The 18,992-nt window shown below is 39.0% G+C and overlaps 1 protein-coding gene across 2 annotated transcripts; it reads left to right on the forward strand.

Moving 5' to 3' along the window:
* Nucleotides 1-429: 429 nt before the first annotated feature.
* MYOZ2 (myozenin 2) lies at nt 430-16,484 on the forward strand. 2 transcript variants are annotated; one of them, XM_054633782.2, is made up of 6 exons: nt 430-559; nt 1,109-1,212; nt 6,233-6,402; nt 7,823-7,952; nt 9,324-9,507; nt 16,056-16,484. In XM_054633782.2, exons 2-6 carry the CDS (start codon nt 1,137-1,139, stop codon nt 16,285-16,287), a joined length of 792 nt encoding a protein of 263 aa, XP_054489757.1. In that variant the 5' UTR covers nt 430-559; nt 1,109-1,136; the 3' UTR covers nt 16,288-16,484. The 2 variants fall into 2 exon arrangements, with proteins under 2 accessions (XP_054489757.1, XP_077032696.1); XM_077176581.1 differs by lacking the exon at nt 1,109-1,212 and having other exon boundaries at nt 439-559.
* The last annotated feature ends 2,508 nt before the right edge of the window (nt 16,485-18,992 follow it).

Here is an 18,992-nt window from a genome sequence, read left to right on the forward strand (position 1 = left end):
CCTCTGTATATCAGCCATCTGCCACTGACTTTAGCCATCAGCCCCTACAGGAGCAGGGTTTCATCTTTCACTGAAGGATTAGTCCATGCCATTCTCATCTGCTATAGTCTTGCCTATCTATACACTTAACACCTTCTTTTTAAATGTCTCCTTCCTGATTATAACACACAGATTATAATTCTCAGGGGTGATGAGAAGATGAGGAGATGATCTGTACATCAGGGGGGGCATTCCACCAAATTTTCAATAAGCTCTGAAAGGGACATAACCTCTCTTTGTTGTGGGTGCAGTTGAATCTTTTCTGTTCTCTTCTTTTGCCAGGAAGATATGAGTGGCTGGAGTGTTTGGTTCTATATATAACTGGTTGATGTCAGCAGGATGCCAACCCCTTTGGAGAGGATCAGCCCCCCAGTTTGTCTCAGTACTAGGTACCATGCAGATCCCAGCACAAGGGTACAAACCATCCAGGACCAGGCAGGTCATCCCCATGCATAACTAACTTCTGAAGCCTCAGCTAAAGGGTTGACATCGCTTTTTATCTGCACAACAAAACAGTAGGGTAAGTGTATTGTTTCCTGAAATGTTTTGACATTGTCTGTCCTACAAACTGTCATATACAAGACATTTATGTAACCTCTTGACGCTGCAACTTAACAGATGTTTATATTTTTACTTAGTCAGAAATGCATCTCCTTTAAAGATGCCAGAGGAACTAGTTTCACTCCTCAGATTCTTTATTAGATTAAGAAATTTCAAAATGTAGCATTTCTGAAAACATAAACCAAGATGTAAATTAAAACTAGTTAGGAATTTACATCTTGAGGTATAGCAAGTAGATGTGAGAAGGCCTATACCACTGACACTGATTTTTGCTGAAGAATTTATGTAACCAACTCAAAGTCCATTCCTTTGAATCTTCTATCCATCAAAACATGTCCTAACATCTGTCTGCAAGCAAGAACTGCCAGTGCATTTTGCAGTGCAGTATTTCTCAGGCAGAAACCCCTGACTTCACTGTTCAGCCATTCTAAACAGGCTACTGGAAATGAAAGTCGGCCAAACTGTGTGCGCTGGCTCAACAATATAAAAATGTGTTGTTTTTTTGCAGCAAGGAAAAGTCGTGTCAGAAAATCACAATGTTATCAGATTCTGCCCTGGCCAAAGAGAGGAAAGAGCAAGCATCAGCCATTATGGATGAAATACACAGAAATGGTATAGCACTGAACCCAGTTTACTGCATATGCAATGTCCTCTAGCCCTCCCTAATACATTTTTTTTTTAATCACAGAGTTTAACTCTTTTACAGCTTTGTCTCTGGGTGTTTTGCCATAAATAATCTTGTGGGAGTATCATGCTGCCTATGGTAACTAATCCTTTTGTAGTTGCCTCTTTTCATTTGAAAGCTATTTTCAGATGAACAACTGCTGTGGAGGAATGAAGTAATCTAACAGCTGATGTACATTCTGCTAGGATAGCCTTTCAGAACATTATTTGGGGTTAATAACATGACTTCATTCCACATTAAAAGGCTATCATCTAAGAAACATAATGATCTGTACCCTCTTGGTTTGTTAGGGTTTTTTTGCTCTGTTTCACTCTGCTTTTTATATAAATGATAAAAAAATTTGAAACAAATGTTCACATCTCCATTCCTCTCAGATCTTGTCTTTGTAACTAACACATTTTACTAGAATTTGGCATTCTCTCTAATGCACAGCCACCAAATAACCTTATTTGACAGAAATTCTACTTCTCTGTAGTTGCACTGATGGAAATGAAGGCCCTTTTTGGAAGGTTGTTTGATTTTCTGAAAAGGTTCTTGAAGTTATGCTTCTAGCATGATACCTTAAGAAGCAATTAAGTCCAGTGGGAATAAAAATCTGCTTGGCTTTCATTAGGCATGTGCTGGATGCTTTTGGAGAGCCTTCCAATCCTGCCCATGAAGCCTCTTTTACCATTTACATAAAAAAGATTAATTTTCTAAAAGTGATAAGCACCCCTCAAGCCTAGCTGCAACCACAGGGAGCTGCATTAATATTTAGAATTTATGAGAGTTATACCACTTTCATGGGATGAAATATCGAACATGGAATTCCAGTTTTGAAAATCTTTCCAGTGTTCTTTTGTTTCAAAAAACTTGTGGATGGTTTCTGCACTCACTTGATGACCATTGTGATTACATGAAGAGTAGGGTGAGGGACTTAAGAATTTTTTAGAACAAGAAGCTACAAGTTTGCCTGGTCCTACTCCTTCTGATATTTCCAGAGGTTTTTTCCTGAAGTTTCTATTCCTAAACAAATACCTCTTTCCTTTTTCAATTCTTCACTGAACATGCACTCAAATCTGCAAGCCAGTCTGTCCTTCCAGATTTCATTACAACCCCTTTTTTTTTTGGTATTGTAAACCCAAGCACTACATGTGCCTGAAATAGCCTGTAAGCTCTTCAGGGCAAAAGGGAAAAAAAAGTCTTTCATATGTTTGTTTGGAACCAGGCATTTCACATGGTAAATGTTGCTACTATTCATAGCAATACTAATAAATGTAGCATACAGCCCTTGAAATCATTGGCGTATTTGGATAATCTGTGCTGATGCTTAACATTTGCCTCACATAATCTTCCCTTTTATTATTTACGTATTATCAGATTTGCTGTCAAGATTCATACTCATAGTTATGGCAGCTTATCCTGCAAGATATGCTGTGATATGTGGCCACTGAAGGCAATTCTAACTCTTAGTAAAATTCTATTTTTACCTCTTCTGGTGCTTGAGATATTTATGTGTTAACAAAAAATGAAAGTCCATGAATTGGGTGTGATAAGAGACTGAAATTTATAACTGTACAAGTTCAGTGAAGCCAGATAGAAAAGAGAAGGATAACCAAAGCTGTGGTGACACAAAATATAAGCCAGTTTTTTGGGACCAAATCTGAACAAGCCTTGGAAAAACCAAGGAGAATTACAGCATTTAATTGACTAGATTCAACTTAACTAATTTTTGACATTTTGTTTTGCTCTGAATTGTTAATTCAATGAGCTTAATTTGAGATCTAGAAGGTGAACTGCTGTCTCTCTGGGCTTGGAATCACTATTCCTAATGACAGTCCTGCAGCTGGTGATTACATCAAAACTAAATGTACAGTTCCAGCCAGTCTCCCAGCCCTGTGAAACTCTCCACTGCCAGCACAGGTACACAGTAACAGAAGGCTCTGTACCATAAACCCTAGCACCTTGGAATGGTGCAAGTGTTCCTACACCACTTCTATTTCAGACCCTTTTTATTAGAATGCTTTCAGGTAAACAGTGACTCTCCACCTCCTTGTTAAAAGACATTCATAGCAGAAACAGTTGGTGGCAGACTCCAAAATCAGCCAAGATTTTTGCCAGTGTCTGAGATCACCAATCTCTGGGCAAGACTGGTGAAGACTGAAAGTCCACCTCTGCTGTTGGCTTGTGGGACATGACTTTGTCCTATTTTTTAGAGAAAGTAGACACACCATAAAATGCTGTAGGAATAGACACCAACTGTAAACCTTCTTACAGTCTCAAAGAGAAACTGCATGAGTAAATCAGTGGGTGCATACAGTGACCTCCTCAAGCCCAGGGTTTGTCACTGGCAGACTTGCACCAGTAAGAACATTTCTAAGACTACTTGATAAACTTGGATGTATATAAATACATATGTTTAAGGAAGCCCTTGGAGTTCACCACTTAAATCCCACATCCAGTTCTATACTACTTGTTAAATGCTTTCTTCAGTATCTACGTGATTAACTGTCTTTCCTGATAGAGTTAAAAGACCTTATTTCTGATACTACAGCAAACACACTTTCTAATATTTGTCATTAAAGTTTATAGTCCAGATTAAGGTATTTAGAAGATTGTAAACTGAAGGATTAAAGGAATATTAGATAGTGAATGCAGGAGGGGCTATATAAATCATATTTAAATACAATCTGCTGTGATTTTAAGCACAGGACAAGAAGGACTTGGCAGGAGCAAATTAAAGAAATGAAGCTAAAAGGTTAAGATTAGGATTAAAATATGAATTAAACTTTCAATATTATTTTTCAATGTCCTTCTAAGACATTAATGTTCTCTTTGTATCATCCCCTAAATGTCCTCCTTCTCTCATTCTCCATCACCTTATCTGCACTGACACTGAAACTATCCCTAGACACATCATAAAGCTAGACAGATGATTAGATTTTAGTTGGCAAGGAATTCAAATGAACTTTACACTTATGATTTTGGGATGCTGCCTGGATACACAAGAGTACACAACTCTGGGTTACAAAGTAGCTTGGAGCCTTCAGTTAACATTAACAAGAACAGTGTGTATGTAAGGGAACAGCAAGGCCCAAAATAGATAACACCCAGAGTGTCCCAGAAGAATCCCAAGTGCTTTGGACAGAGCTCTGCAGTTGCCTTGGCTCCCCGGTCTCTGAGGATGTTCAAGCTCCCCATTCCGTGTACGAACAACAAAAGCTCTTCTATGTGAAACTGTTACTGAATTGTGGGGTCAACTTCTTTCTTTGTGCTAATATAAAACCATCCAGCAGTCTCTACCCCTGCAGTCATTTTGAGAAACGATAAAATCAAAATATGACTTGAGGTCTAAATTTCAGGCCACAGGCCAATAACCAGTACAGTTATCTCCATGTCAGAGCCAAAATCCCACCACTATCAGCCACTGATAGGGATACACTGGGCAAGCTGAGTCATTTTCTCCCATGTTAAGAACGCTCTGTTTTGTAACTAGCTCTTAAATAACTGGAGGTTGTTAGGATTCTTTGCACACACTATTTTTAAAGCAGAAGTGCACAATCCAGCTCATGATCCAGTTAACTTGCTCTTGTTCCACTGAAATCCACTGTAAGCGTTCAGTTGAAATTGGTATGGACAGAAATGGATCAACAGGGGTGCACTCCAGGGCCCATCTACTTGTTTGATTTACTACGTGGAAAACTCTTGTCCATCCAGCTTCAGCTAAATATTTAATATATCTGTCTCCATTAAGTTTTCCTAAATGTCAGCACATCACATTGTTTTTCCAACATAAAGTTACTAGGAGACACATGCCAGGCTGAACATGCCATTTACTAAAAACAAAACCCTTCATATGCAATATTGACTTTGGCATTAGGCACCTTCTGCAGCTAATTCATTTGTAATGTTAATTTCAAACTGGCTCTCCTGTCTGCTTACTCTGCTAGCAGGATATGTATTATGTATAATTTGTCCTCATTTCATTTTAATGTATTAAAATACATGTCAAAGTTCAGAATTTTAAATCCTGAAGACCATAAGAATATGTGAAACATTGAATGTCTTATTATTGTTATATTTCTTAATTTCTGCAATGCTCCAAGCAAAAATTAATAAATAGAAAATAGTTTATTCAGCATTTAGGTTTCTGTGTTCTAAAGTTTAAGTTTTGTCTCTAGGTTGAGGACATTCAGTGAGAGTTCAGTCACTAAGCAATAGCTTGCTCAGTGCCACCAGCGTCCCAGCTTCCAGAACATGACCATGGGAATTCTGACATTCAGAATTCTCTGTTTACAATCCTGATTGATCTCCCCTTACCTTGCTTATGCATTTTCCTTTTCAAATTCCACAGGATGTGAATAAAGACATAGAAGAAATTTTCCCCAAGTAGTGAATAAAGACATACGCATCCAATATTTCAGTTTCCCCTTAAAAAGAATAAAACCCAAAAGGTCCTAAATGAATCAATTTCTAGAAGGATGTTGCAATTCTTTGTTAGGACTCATTTTCCACACCTTGAGTTTTATTTTGAGAGTCAGTCTAAAAATAGCATTTAATAGAAACTGGTAGGTGTGTTTAAAGGGGATTATCTCTTATCTATCCAATGCAGGACACAGAAAGTTAACTGAAGGTTTGATGTGGGAACCTGGGATCAGAAGGAATTTTGTTCCCAGTTTTAGCAGAAGCCTGTTTTTACTAGCCTGCTATTAATATAATGTGTAGGACACTATAGACCTGATCTAATTTGGAGCTTGAGGTGCTTATCATCTTTGAGAATACAGGTTTGTGGTGTTCAATAATCTCCTCCAAAATTCAGGAAGAAGGCTTAATTTCACTAACACCATGTGACACTGTGCTATGTGTTAGCTAAATATGCATGAAGAAGTTGCTGGATTTCAGGGGCAGAGCATGGAATATCAGACATTTAAGACAACCAGAGGTTTGTACTTACCCATGGCATTGCAGTCTCACCCACCCTGAACCTTGGGAAAAAGGTCAGCACGCCCAGAGATATCATGGTGGAGGAGCTGTCGACGCTCAGCAACAGAGGGGCCAGGCTCTTCAAGCGCCGCCAGCGGAGATCTGACAAATACACATATGAAAATTATCATTATGTGGCAAACAAGCCAAGAAATGTGAGTATTTTGTAATGGCTTCTTGGTGGTTCTACATCAGGTTCCTTTGGTGCTCATGATACACATTTTGTATGATTTACTTGTGGTTTCAGGAAAAATAAAAGCAAAATCCTAGAATGAGGCTAAGAAGAAATGAGCCAATTGTATTTTATTAAATGAGATCCTATAGACAAGAAAATAAATTTACATTTATTTTCATATGGTATAGATATTTCCAATGTCTTTGATCACTTGCTCAACAGAAGTTAAATTACACTGGGATAAAATGAGATCCAGTTTGAGCTTTGATTTATCTGCCTTTTTAAAATAAAGTGGCACAAAAGAAATCCCATATAAAAAATCTGAATAACTCCACTGAGCACCCAAGGCTATTATTAAACACTATCGTTTAAAAGCCCATCTATTAATACTGTCCCCCCATTTCTCCCTCTATTGAGTATTAGAAGCTACACAGATAAATTCTGAGCACACCATCAATCTTGTCAGAGTTCTGTATGCAATTCCATGATTTTGCTACAGTCTGACAGATCCATTTCCCTCTAGTCCACTTTTCCCCCTCAAAACCACAGGGTACACTTGGTGTACAGTCAGTATGACATTCCAACACATGAAAAATCTGTGCCTCTGGCTCCTGTTCCCTCCCCTAAGTGTCTATTTAGCACCGCTGGTGGTGTCTGCATCATCTTTAGGGTTCTGCCTGCCAAAGTTAATCTTTTTAACATACTTCAGGATGACTAGAAAACATTCTGCCTTGATCTTTTTTTGTTGTTGCTTCAAGTTTAAACAAGTATTATTTGTTTGTTTTCCTATTCAAGAAATTCTTACTCTAAACCAGTCTATATTTAAATTGCTTTTAGCCTATGTGTCATGGCTAAAATAAGATGCTGACTTCTTATGAGACTCTAATTCTATATTTATGCAACAATGATTAAGCCTTCAGATGTTTCCTTAGAACCGATATCCCAATAGGAGGGTGGAAAATAACAGCATATCATGAATCTCCAGAAAGTGACCTGCACTGAAGTTGTTATTTCTACTACAAATAAAGGAAAAGACAATCCCAAACAAAAGCAGTTCAACAAATGCAGCAAATTTTCAACTGATATGGGAAGAGACGCTTTGAAGAATCAATCCTTTGAAACTCAAAGGGTTCAAACTTGCCAAATTTCTTGACCCTTTGGGTAGCATGGGTGCTCTGTCTGGCACAGAACAGCTTCTAGTGTCTAGTGACCAAAGAAAAGCTCATTTTTGGTTACTTAGACAATGTAAGTGTGAAGGGAATACTCTACCAAACAGCAGCACAGTGTGCTTTAGTATTGTGCATGCTAGAAATCAGACCTGGGCTGTAAATCAGAGCACTGGAGCAGCCTCCCCAGAGAATGCCATGCCTGAAGTGCTATTTTCTTCTGTCTGAACACAGCGTGGAGAGCCCATCCAGAGTGTCAGAATGGACGGCCTCAGTGTGGAAGGAATCCCCCAGCATGCCCCCATGACACCTCCCAACACACCTGACCCCCGGAGCCCTCCACACCCTGACAACATCGCCCCAGGTAACGTGGGAGTCTGCAGACACTGACTACACTCAGCCTCACTGACCAGCAAAGAAATGACCAGTAAGGCAGTATCTTCAATAAGAAGATAATGGACTAATATTAAAATACACACATTTGAGTCAGGTAACTAATCAGAACTTCTCCCAGAAATGTAAAGGGATGTTCTTAGTTGCTTGTGTTCATTTTTAAAATATTTGATATACCTTTTGTACTACTTCTCTCTAAACTTGAAAACATAACTTAATATCAAGAGAGGCTGCTCCTATATATACAGGTCTTAAAAACACTGAGAAAGAGATCCTTTGATTTAAAACTACGTTAATATATTGATTTTTCTTTGTCAAACCATTGTTTCCAACAAGCAACACCCTGCTCAATAGTCAGCAAGCTATCCATTGTAGTTTAATTATCCATAAATGCAAATCTGAAGCCACTAAATTTTGCTGGAACCCTTTCGAGAGGAGTAACTTTGGAAGGAATTTGCTTCTGGCTGCATAAACTGTTCTTTTTTAAATCCTTAACTATGAGGGTACTCTTGGCTTTATTTAAAGGAGCGAGTTACAAGAAGGCTTTATTTTGTATTCTTTAAAGACTAGAGAAGGCTAATTTGTTTTAATTAATTTATTCAGTGATATAGCCCTTCTTCCTGTTTATGAATTATCCATGAGCAGACCGTGGTTTTTACAAATTCATTCTTTGTTCAGAATTACTCAATGCATGTTTTGTGCAGACCTTTTCCAGTCCATGTAAACTAGGTCAGTCCTGCTCTGCTGGTGTCTGCTGAGGCTCTGTGCATCCTTTGGCCAAACACAATGCAAACAGAGGTAATTTCCATTGCTAAGACATGATAGAAATCTTCAAGCCTTTCTTTAGGCAAAAAAGGTCTGGTCAGAGTAGATATTAAGCCACAGGGAAGTTTAAGCTTATAGAATGAAACAGCATTCATTTAGAGACCTAGATGTAGATGTACTTGTAGAAAATTTCACTCAAAGAGGTAGAATTATCTTACTTTTAATCAACAGTCTGTTTTTAAAATCTTGTTTAAAATCTGTTAATTTAGCCTAAGGATTCTCTGGTTTCAAATTGATTGTTTGAAAATAATAGGAACAAATTTATAAAAAAGACGAAAATAAACTCAGCCTCAAAAGAAGTTGGAATACTTTGGAGGAGTTATCTGTCTAAAAGGCTACAAATTTACCCTGCCAGATCTCTCTTTCTGTATAGGTCTAGCCTGGTGACTTGCCCCAGCTGTTCATTTTAACTCACTGAGAAGTTCTGCTGTGTTAGTTCCTGCTTGCACAGGATGGTGGCAAGGAAGCAGAAAACACCAAGGATCATTATAATCATTTTACCTTGACCACATTGCAGGATATTCTGGACCACTGAAAGAAATTCCTCCTGAAAAGTTTAACACTACTGCTGTGCCAAAGTACTACCAGTCTCCCTGGATAGAAGCCATTAGGGATGATCCAGAACTGCTGGAAGCTTTATATCCTAAACTTTTTGCACCTGAAGCAAAGCCAGAACTGCCTGACTACAGGAGCTTTAACAGGTAATCCTAAACGAACGCGGAATTTTTTCTGACCAGAGGAAAATTACTGTGAAATAAAATGTTTCTACCAGCTTTAAAAACCCTACCACCGGTGTTTGCAAGTGTATGCATAAACATGAACACAAACAGAGATTACAAGTGGTAAACAAGAGCATTAAGGAGTAAATTAGTCTAGAACTAGGAACAGAAGATAAATTGCTAAAAATATTGAAAGAAAGAAAGAATCAGAATCCAGTGCCCAGAGAAGTTGTGGACGCCCATTGCTGGAGGTGTTCAAGGCGAGGCTGCTCTCAGCAACCTGGTCTAGCGAAAGGTCCCCCTGCCCATGACAGGTGGGTTGGAACTAAATCATCTTTAAAGGCCCTTCCAACCCAAACCACTCTATGATTCTGTGATTCAGTGTACTCAATAAATGGGAAATAGGAGCTTAAAATTCCTTTCAGGGTGCCTGTTGTTAACTTCACTAACCATGGTATTGTCAGATCTCTCAGTCAGAACTTTGTTTCTAAATTGTATAATGCAAAGTACTCTTCTTCTATTTTGTTTTTTAATACAACTCACACGGCTTTGTTTTAGGCAATGATGGTGCAATGAACTTTATCCCACAACCAATCCCTCACGCTAAATGACTAGAAGATTTCTCTGTTATTGCAGTATAACATTTTCATTTATTTGACAACCCTCAGCAATAAATTAACAGCTTAAACATTGTTTTACTTAGATAGTAACTAGTGTATCATGGCTTTCAGTAGAACTAGATACATGGACAACACTGGGTTTTTAAAGCTTGAAAGCAAATTCTTACTCATGTCTTTTGATTTCTATCATTCCATTTACACTATTTTTATTTATTGAAGTAATGGACAACCCTGCTGAGTTCCAGACAGCTGAGCCAAACCAAAACCCCTCCTCAAAAGGCCAGACAGCAATCTATTGAAAAACAAAATTGTTCATAGCAATACATGTTGTTATTATATGGCAAGAGTTCTACTGTCACTATATTGTAAAGGTTGCATATTGTTCGAGATTCCTACTTTCTTGATGTTTCTCCTAGACAGCTCCTCTAAGCACTGACTCTTCCTCCTTCTCACAGCAGCCAGCTGACTCCAGTTCCCCTCAACCAACCAATCCACTCTTTTATAACACTCATCTTACTGGCTACAGCTGTGGCTTGTTAAAGTCAGGCCTGCTCCTAATCCTTAATAATTAACCCAGCTGCAACTCTTTAGGGTGTAAGATTACTTTCTATACCACCTTTATTTACTTATATTCTATCCCCCTACAAATACAAACTTAGAGAAATATACCACAAACATCACTTGTGTTCCTGATGTTGATGTGGGCCCCAACTATGAGTGCAAGGTCTAAAACATTACACAATTCAGCATCAAAATTGGCACTGCACACACTGCATTAGCTCTGATTTCCTAGCAGCAATATCCATTGCTGTGGCAGACAAAACAGCAAATGCAAGTCAGAGAAGTGCCACAGCTGCCACCATGAGAACAGTAACACCACAGTTTATGTACTGTGCTTATTGTAACCTAAAAAAAAAAAAAATTAAAAAAAAAAGAGCCCAAGGAAAAATGCTAAAGATACAAATGCATGGAGACAGAATCAGTTCTCCCACTCACAAGAGGTGCTAGTCATTATTGTGAAGGACAGCATCAGACAGGGCACAGAGACTCCATTAACAGGGATATCTGTCTTGAGATGGTGTCTGATGGCTTCTTTGTGGATTTTAAGGCTGTCTCTGTGGCCCTGTGTTCTGTTAGCTGCCCTCTTCACAACACCAATTATGTGGATTTCTTTCGACATGGAGTTTCTCTGAGTATGACATGGCAGAACTGTGGCTCACCAGTCTGAATTTCTTGAACATATGTGCATTCTTATAAGGGAAAAGTAAATACTCTCTCTTGTAACTGCCATAAAACTCTAAAATTTGGCACATAAATCCAGATACAGACTGTGAAACTGGTAAAGTTCAAACCAAAAAATATATAACATAGTCCACCACAACTCTTCTTTCCATGGAAGAAAAGCTGATATTCAATAGAAAAGGATGCCTGGTAGCCCTAGCAAAGTTACATGCTACAGTCAGACTTATGTTTTCTAGCAGATTGAAAAAAATTTTGAGAATTTGAAAAATTAAAATTCAAGATACTCATCTCTTGGAGAGGATTTCACAGCCATGACTTAGATGTCTACACTCCTAAAAATGCACAGCAGAGTGTTTAATGATGGGATTTAAAACAGCACACTGCCATGCCAAACTATCCAAGAGAAGAAGACCAGCTGGACTTCTGTGTCTAGATCCTATTAAGTCATTCTGTGCATCTAGGTCACAGCATCCTTGGCTTGCCTAATTGCAGTCTTGGAGAGAAAGCAAATTATACTGTATTAAACAATTAAAGTGTGATATAATGGCATCATTTTGTTATCAGTGAGGGTATCTATCTAGGCTTTCCATCCTGCTTAATCAACCAGTAAAGTGCCATTGTGTTTGTTCTCCTGCAAAGCACTGCTACAGTCACCATTAGTCAGGAGGGGTGTGGTTAGCAGCAAGTGTGAGCCACAGGATTCCCAAGGGAAATGGGCCTGGGATCCCTCCCGGTTCATTCACTGGCGTCTGATGAAGTGGCACTCAGACTTTACAAATCATTTCAGGCTCCTTTCAGCTTTCCTTGTTACACAACAAACTGGAAAAGCAGCACAACCTGAGCAGGTAGGGAGGTCTGATGTGTTGGGACTGAGGCACACGTTCACAGATAAAAGCACTTCAGCACTAAACAGCATCCAGATTGTTTTCCCCACTGTCCAGCAGTGAAGAGGTGACTGTGAACCCTGCAGCAGTGCAATTTTTATAACACTAAGGAATTTTTAAAAACACATAAGGAATTCATAGAGGAATTTTTTTGGAGTCTAGTATTCATTTTAAGCTGCAGGGACCGTGCAATGCTGGCAGATCACTGGAGGAAGAGCTGTGGCAGCAAATGTCAGGAGGGTTTGTGCTGGGAGGCAGGGCTGTCTGTGAGACTGGCAGCGGTGCTCTGACAGCACAGCACTGGGCAGAGGCGAGTGGGGCTCAGAGGGGCTCTGAACAACACACTGTGCACACCAGGCTACTCTCTGTCCCCCTCAGAGATAAAACCAATCTGTGCTAGCAGAGAAAAACAGCAGAACAGACCATGCCATCTGGCTTCTCTTGGAGATTCATTCCTATTAGGATTGAGGAAGCATTTGCTAGTGAAAAAATTTCTTGTCTCTTTTACCAGTATGGAAGGACCAAGTAATGAATCTGTGGGAAAGCAGCATGAATCTGCATTTGCTAAGGAGTTTATAATATTACTTAAATTAGTACCTTTATTCCATCTGCTTTCTTGGAGCTGGATAAAATGTCAAAGGTAGGATTATGAGTAACATACAAAGCACCACATCTTACTCACTTAGGACAAGCAAGTCAGACTAGTTCTGCCTCTCCTACCAGACAAATTCTACTCAGCTTTCTCAATTCCCAAAGACTACTCATTCAAAAGCCCAACAGGAATTCAGTCCATCCAGACTGGGCCCTGTTTTCATTGATTCATGGATCTTGAAGTCTATTATAAAATGCTAAGATCCAGAGTCTCCCAGGAATTTTGGGTGCTAACTTCAAGTGATGTGATATTAGTGGGAGCTGGGTGCTTAGCCAGTTCCTTAGCATCCAAATACCTCTGTGAAATTAGCATTAGCTCTTGCACTAAGATCCTATGAAGCTCTGAGCATTTTGCAGGGTCAGATTCTTTCCTCCTACATCTCATTTTTTTGCAGAATTAATGATAAACAAAATGTTCTATGAATGATGATCCCACTTCAAAATGTGAAACTCACATTTTTTGTGATTATGTAACCAGAGGTGCTAATCTAATGCAGTTAAAACATTTTTTCCGACTTTCCCAAATCATTAGCTACAAGCAGTCTCCTATGTTGAGACAATATAATATTCAATAAGAAAGACTAAGGGTAAAAAATGAAAAAGGATTCCTGTTAAAATGACAGGTAAAAATAAACATGATTGTACCTGCTATTGTTCAATCAAGCATCTACTTTTTAGGAATATGCAAAGTGAATACTGAACAATCTGTTACACTTCCTGGCACTATTTCCTATGGCTCTGAACCAGCATTTCCGCCCTTATGAGCAACGACAACTGGAATTTTTTAGGCATGAGATTTAGGCTTCTATACAATGAATCAGAGCTCAAGTAGCACAGCTGATGTGCACACAACAGAGGTCATTACAACACCATGTTGTCAGACAAGTTATTGCTCACAAGACCATATTTACTGCTGCTGTAAAGGAAAATCAACATCTCTTAGCCAATTACTGTACTCTCCTTTCTGTCAATCGTCATGTGCCCCTGCCTATAAGGCAGGAATGCAGAATTCTCTGAGGCCAGACTTTGTATAGCAACTATGGGGGGGGTGGGTGGGGTGTAATTTGCCACAAAAGATACTTGAACTTCCAAAGAAAGCCCTCCTGTTTCTGTTACATACAGGAATATGCTCTATATAAAACCCATAAACACTACAAAGAGGATGTTTTAAACTACAGAATTGTTTTGCAAATTATAAAACTATTACAATTCTGTTTATTTTGATTATCCTTTTAATATACACATCAGTGATAATTAAACATCACAACAATGTGAGAATGTGTATCGTAATTAGGGCAGCAATTAAAACAATATTTATTATCCGGTGAGATGTAGATCACTACATTCACTCCGTGCCAATTACCAAGCAATTATTTTCAATCGGTATCGTACGGTATCCATGTTGACACTGTGACCTAGAAGACAGCTCCACAAGAAAAACTTGATACCACAGGCTCGATACCAACTTTGGACAAACAATTTCTTTTGACCTGAAAAGAGTTTAATGCCTGGACTGGCTGCTGGTGCTGCAACATCTTGTCTTATCATCATTTGAGACACATTTTTAGAGCTTAATCTAAAGCAGTGTTCTTCTCTCAGTGAGGATGCATGCCCAGAGCTTGCATGATTTTTTATATCTCCCAGGATTGATGCTTTGGAGTTAACACCATCCCCTTCAACAAATGCTGCTCATACCAAAATGCAGTGAATCATCCATGTAATGAGAGAGCAGCACCATTTCTTTCATGTCGCAAATTCATTTTTCTGAACTAATCTCTTCTTTTTGTGCGTGTACTTCATTCTTAGTACAAAACTTAGGGGTTTTATCCTGCTGAAAACCCTGGACAGATCTTCAAACGATCTCTTTTAGTTTCTGTTGGTATTAATTGCTCTGGACTTCTGCTAAAATACCTGGAGCCACTGGAAATACATTCCATGAGATCTGCTGTTCTGTACCACACACCAAATATACCAAGGCTGGTGAAATTCCATTTCAACAAAAATTCATTTTCCCATAAACATGCTATAAAATGTTTGGTTTTTGCAGAAACCAGGTGCTCTTGTGCAATTTAAAAATCTGACAGTCTTCAGTGGCTAGAATATATTCCAGCCAAGTTATGCAGCTGATCAAAATGCAGAGCACATACCATAGTCTGTTTGTTTGTCCAAAGGAGGCTGGAAGAAGTGACAGGAAAACTCAAAGGTTTTTTTTCAGTCTGAAACCTGTATATACAGAAGATCAGGGGAGCTATTTGGAAATACTGTTGTTTTAAAGTATTTGCAAATGCATCTAACAGTCAACTCCAGTTTAGTATTCCTTATCTTCCAGTTTCTCAGGCTTACTGCCTGGGGGGAAATCTACATTCAAATAACATGAAAAATACTGGCTGAACAGTGTTTCAAGGTTTAGTTACATAAACATTTTCTTCAGAAACAAAGCTGGTGTATCAAGTCCTCACCCATCCCCTCCTTTCCAGAGCCTGTTGTCTTTGGCTGTTCCTTTCTGCTTCACTCATTAAGCTCCACTCCTCTTCACTTGTATTGCTACAATCGTTTGAGCATACTGATATAAACTAGATTGCTGAAATAATTTGGATTTTGAAGTGCTCCTCTGTTTTGAAGGGTCTTTTTTTAACCCCGATCACAGAAGTGACCCAAGTTTACAGCACAACCCACATACATTCTAACTGGTACAACAATATGGTGCTGAAACACAGTGTAGTGGGAGGAACAAGCAGCTGAGGAGAGGAGAAAATGGGGTGAGAAGTTTCTGAACTAATTACTTGCTAGAGAGAATGTGTTGAGCTACAGTTTCAGACTTATCAACTTATCACCAACGAAATAAGTTTAGTAACTGTGACTCACCAATTACACGGTTTTCTTGTAACGTCTTTTTCTCTTGGCTTCTCCATCCATTTGAATTTTTGAAAAGGCTGCAAGCTCTATCTAAGGGGAAATTAATCAGATCTTAAAGAGCATTTCCCAGAAAAACAAACAGAATGGTTTTTTTCTGGAGCTTGAAAACGTAAACAAGAAACTGGAACAAAAATCTGTTTTTTTTCAGCTTCTGGGAGGGAAAGAAAACAAGTATTTTTAAAATCACATTTAACTTTTATTTCTCTGATATCTACAGAGTTGCTACTCCCTTTGGTGGTTTTGAGAGAGCATCAAAGCTGGTTAAATTCAAGGTACCAGATTATAATATGCTGATGCTAAACGATCCCAGATTCATGATCCTTGCAAACCCTCTTGCTGCCAGAAGATCCTTCAACAGGACTCCCAAAGGATGGACATCCGAGAATATCCCAGTAGTGTTCATTCAGCCTGCGGAATCCAACCCCGTTCCAGAAACAGAGGACCTGTGAGAGAGGCTGCATCCTACATGGTACAAAATGCTCAAAGCTGCACATCCATGTATTTTTGGTCCAAATATTACTAAAGTCTACTGATAAAATTTTTCCTTGGAAGCCGGAGTATAATTAATAATGTGGGATGCAGTGGCTCTTTTCTGGCACCCGGTTTCATCTGTAAACATGAGCTAAATAAAGTAACTTGGAAAATATGACAGTGATGCTTTCTATTTGTGTTTACATGTTCTTCTTTTACTTTCTGAAACATTTGCATGTCATTTAAGAGCAGGTGTACCATGAAAAAAGAAGTGACACTACTCTCAAGGGACTTGAAAGGTACACTAATTTAGGGAAAACAGCCAAGCAAACTCTGCACTCAATGCACCCCAAGTCCTGCTTGCTGTAGATAAACTCTAACAATTCAACCTTCCCAAAACCTGCCTTAGGCCCAAGGTAAGAATTGTGCTATTACTTCAGTGACAGCAGGTTCAGACCATTTTCCTCCTTTCTGACTCTTCCTCAGCAGTCATGATGCACATCAGTGCCTGTGTCACCTGGATTTGCTTACAGAAAACTCAGTAGATTTGGCAATGACAAGGATTACGTACTGGGATGAAAAAGTACAGAGGTATTTCCTGGATGTCTAGAATGTTTGTATTATTCACAACTAAAAAGCCCCGCAATGACTGGTTATGTCAAATACAAAAATAGCATCACCAAGCTCTGTTACCACAAATGTTTTTCTTACTAGAAGGAAATTTCATAGATCTTTCCCTCTACATCTATACTGGGACTTAAAAGCATGAGAGTCCTTTGTCTTGATATACTGACAGGCTCTGATATTTTATAAATATCAGTATACATGTTTTTCAAATGTCATTTCAAAGAAGGTAGTTGGCAAAGGAAATTTTGCCATTCATTTCCTTTCATTTACTCTGTCACACAATTTTCACAAATAAATGTACAGATGAACAAATTTAGGAAATAAAAAAATAAATTTTTAAAAAATTCCACCTCATTGACTGAGAACACCTAGCAAGGGATTAGTTTGGGGATCTTAACTGTGCACATTGTACAACCATTAAATGGACAATGACAAAAATACAAATTCTTCAAAGTTAAAGACGCAAGACTAAATAAAAAAAAAAAAAAAACTATGGTGAGGTATAATGCAAACAAGTTCTGGAGGAATTAGCATTTTATGCCCATTCATAAAATGAAGAGAAATATGAGAAAACTGGTGCATAACACATACATAGTGAGAACTGTGAAGAGGGGATACATCATTTTTACTGTATTCTCTGTAAAAACAACCTATACATGCAGAGTGTGCCACCTTGCTTCTTACAGAGCACACATAATGGCAATCCATGGATCCACTGGAGCAGAACGGGCTTAGGAGGCTTCAGATGTTTGAGAGGTGCTGAGCCTGCTATGGACACGTTCAGCTGATGGTCTGAACAACAGAAAGCACCAGCAGTCCTTATGTTCTGTCTGACACTTCTCAGAGGAGCCGTGTCCAGGCAAAACTGGGAGCTCTGATTCCCCTCTGAGCTCAGTCAGTAGCTGCAGAGTAGGAGCCCTGTGCCCCCTGTCCCCAGCTCTGCCAGCAGAGAGCCACAAGCACCAGCCCATCGCAGGGCCATGGGCTCCGTGGAAGCCCCGCTGGCTGGGAAGAGTCCGCAGCCACACGGTTCAACCTTCCCGTCCCGAGGGGCTTGGCCAAAGCACCTGCTGGGAAGAGAGCCCAACAAACTCCCGAGCTGTGCTGGGAAGGGTTTGGGAGAGTGTTAACTGTGCAATGTGCTAAGCATTCAACAGCACGCAGGAGCCAGTGCCAGTGTCCAGGAATGTTCCCTGGCTGCATCAGCCTGCATGGAGCCTCATTGTGCAAGTCCCACTGCAATAAACAAATCCCTCTGCCAAAATCCAACTCGTTTGCCACAAAGGAACATCTCTTGCTAATTGGGAATTCAGAAGTCCACTGTTACCTTCACTGGGTTTTAGGACCTGAATTTTTTTTTATACTGTTATATTGCACTTGAGGTGTATCCCATAACTAAAGGAAAGCTGCAGGGGGTCTCATAAAGGCTTCTTTTAGCTGTAACAAATACAGCTGCAAGGACAGATTGAATGGGAAAATACACAAGTGATAGATTTACACAAACAGAAGCAAGCACAAGTTTATAAATATTTCAGGAAATTTGCATTTAACATCATGTACATTTTATCACAAGACTTGTATTTGCTTCAAAAAGAGAAAGGCACTCAATGGTACGGTGAGAAGTCAGAAGTATGGTGAGAACAAATAAACAATAAAAAGGCCTAAAAGTCTTAGTTCCCAAAGGCTTTTTTGCCTCATTTTTATTTAAAATAAGGTACTCATTGCAGCAGTATAAAGGGAATTCAAAAATTAATTTAAATGTTTTCACTAAAAAATGTGTTGAATTGAGAAAATAGGTTTGCTATTTCCCAGTCTATACAAAATACCCTATGATCACAGTATGTAAAAAATAAATAAGAGGTGTACACTTCTAAATAGCTCCATGACTATAAAGGATTTTTAAAACATATGAACCTTAAACCTTTTTTGACATGAAAAATCAGAGTCCATGGCCTGCAGTGTCTGCTCTGAAGAAAAAAAATTAACAGCATGCTCCCTTCTTAGAAGTCAGAAATATGTCAGCACGTCTTGGCTGCTTTCCCTCCTGTATGATCCA

The sequence above is a fragment of the Agelaius phoeniceus genome, chromosome 4 (genome assembly GCF_051311805.1).
Source record: "Agelaius phoeniceus isolate bAgePho1 chromosome 4, bAgePho1.hap1, whole genome shotgun sequence".
Lineage (NCBI taxonomy): Eukaryota > Metazoa > Chordata > Aves > Passeriformes > Icteridae > Agelaius > Agelaius phoeniceus.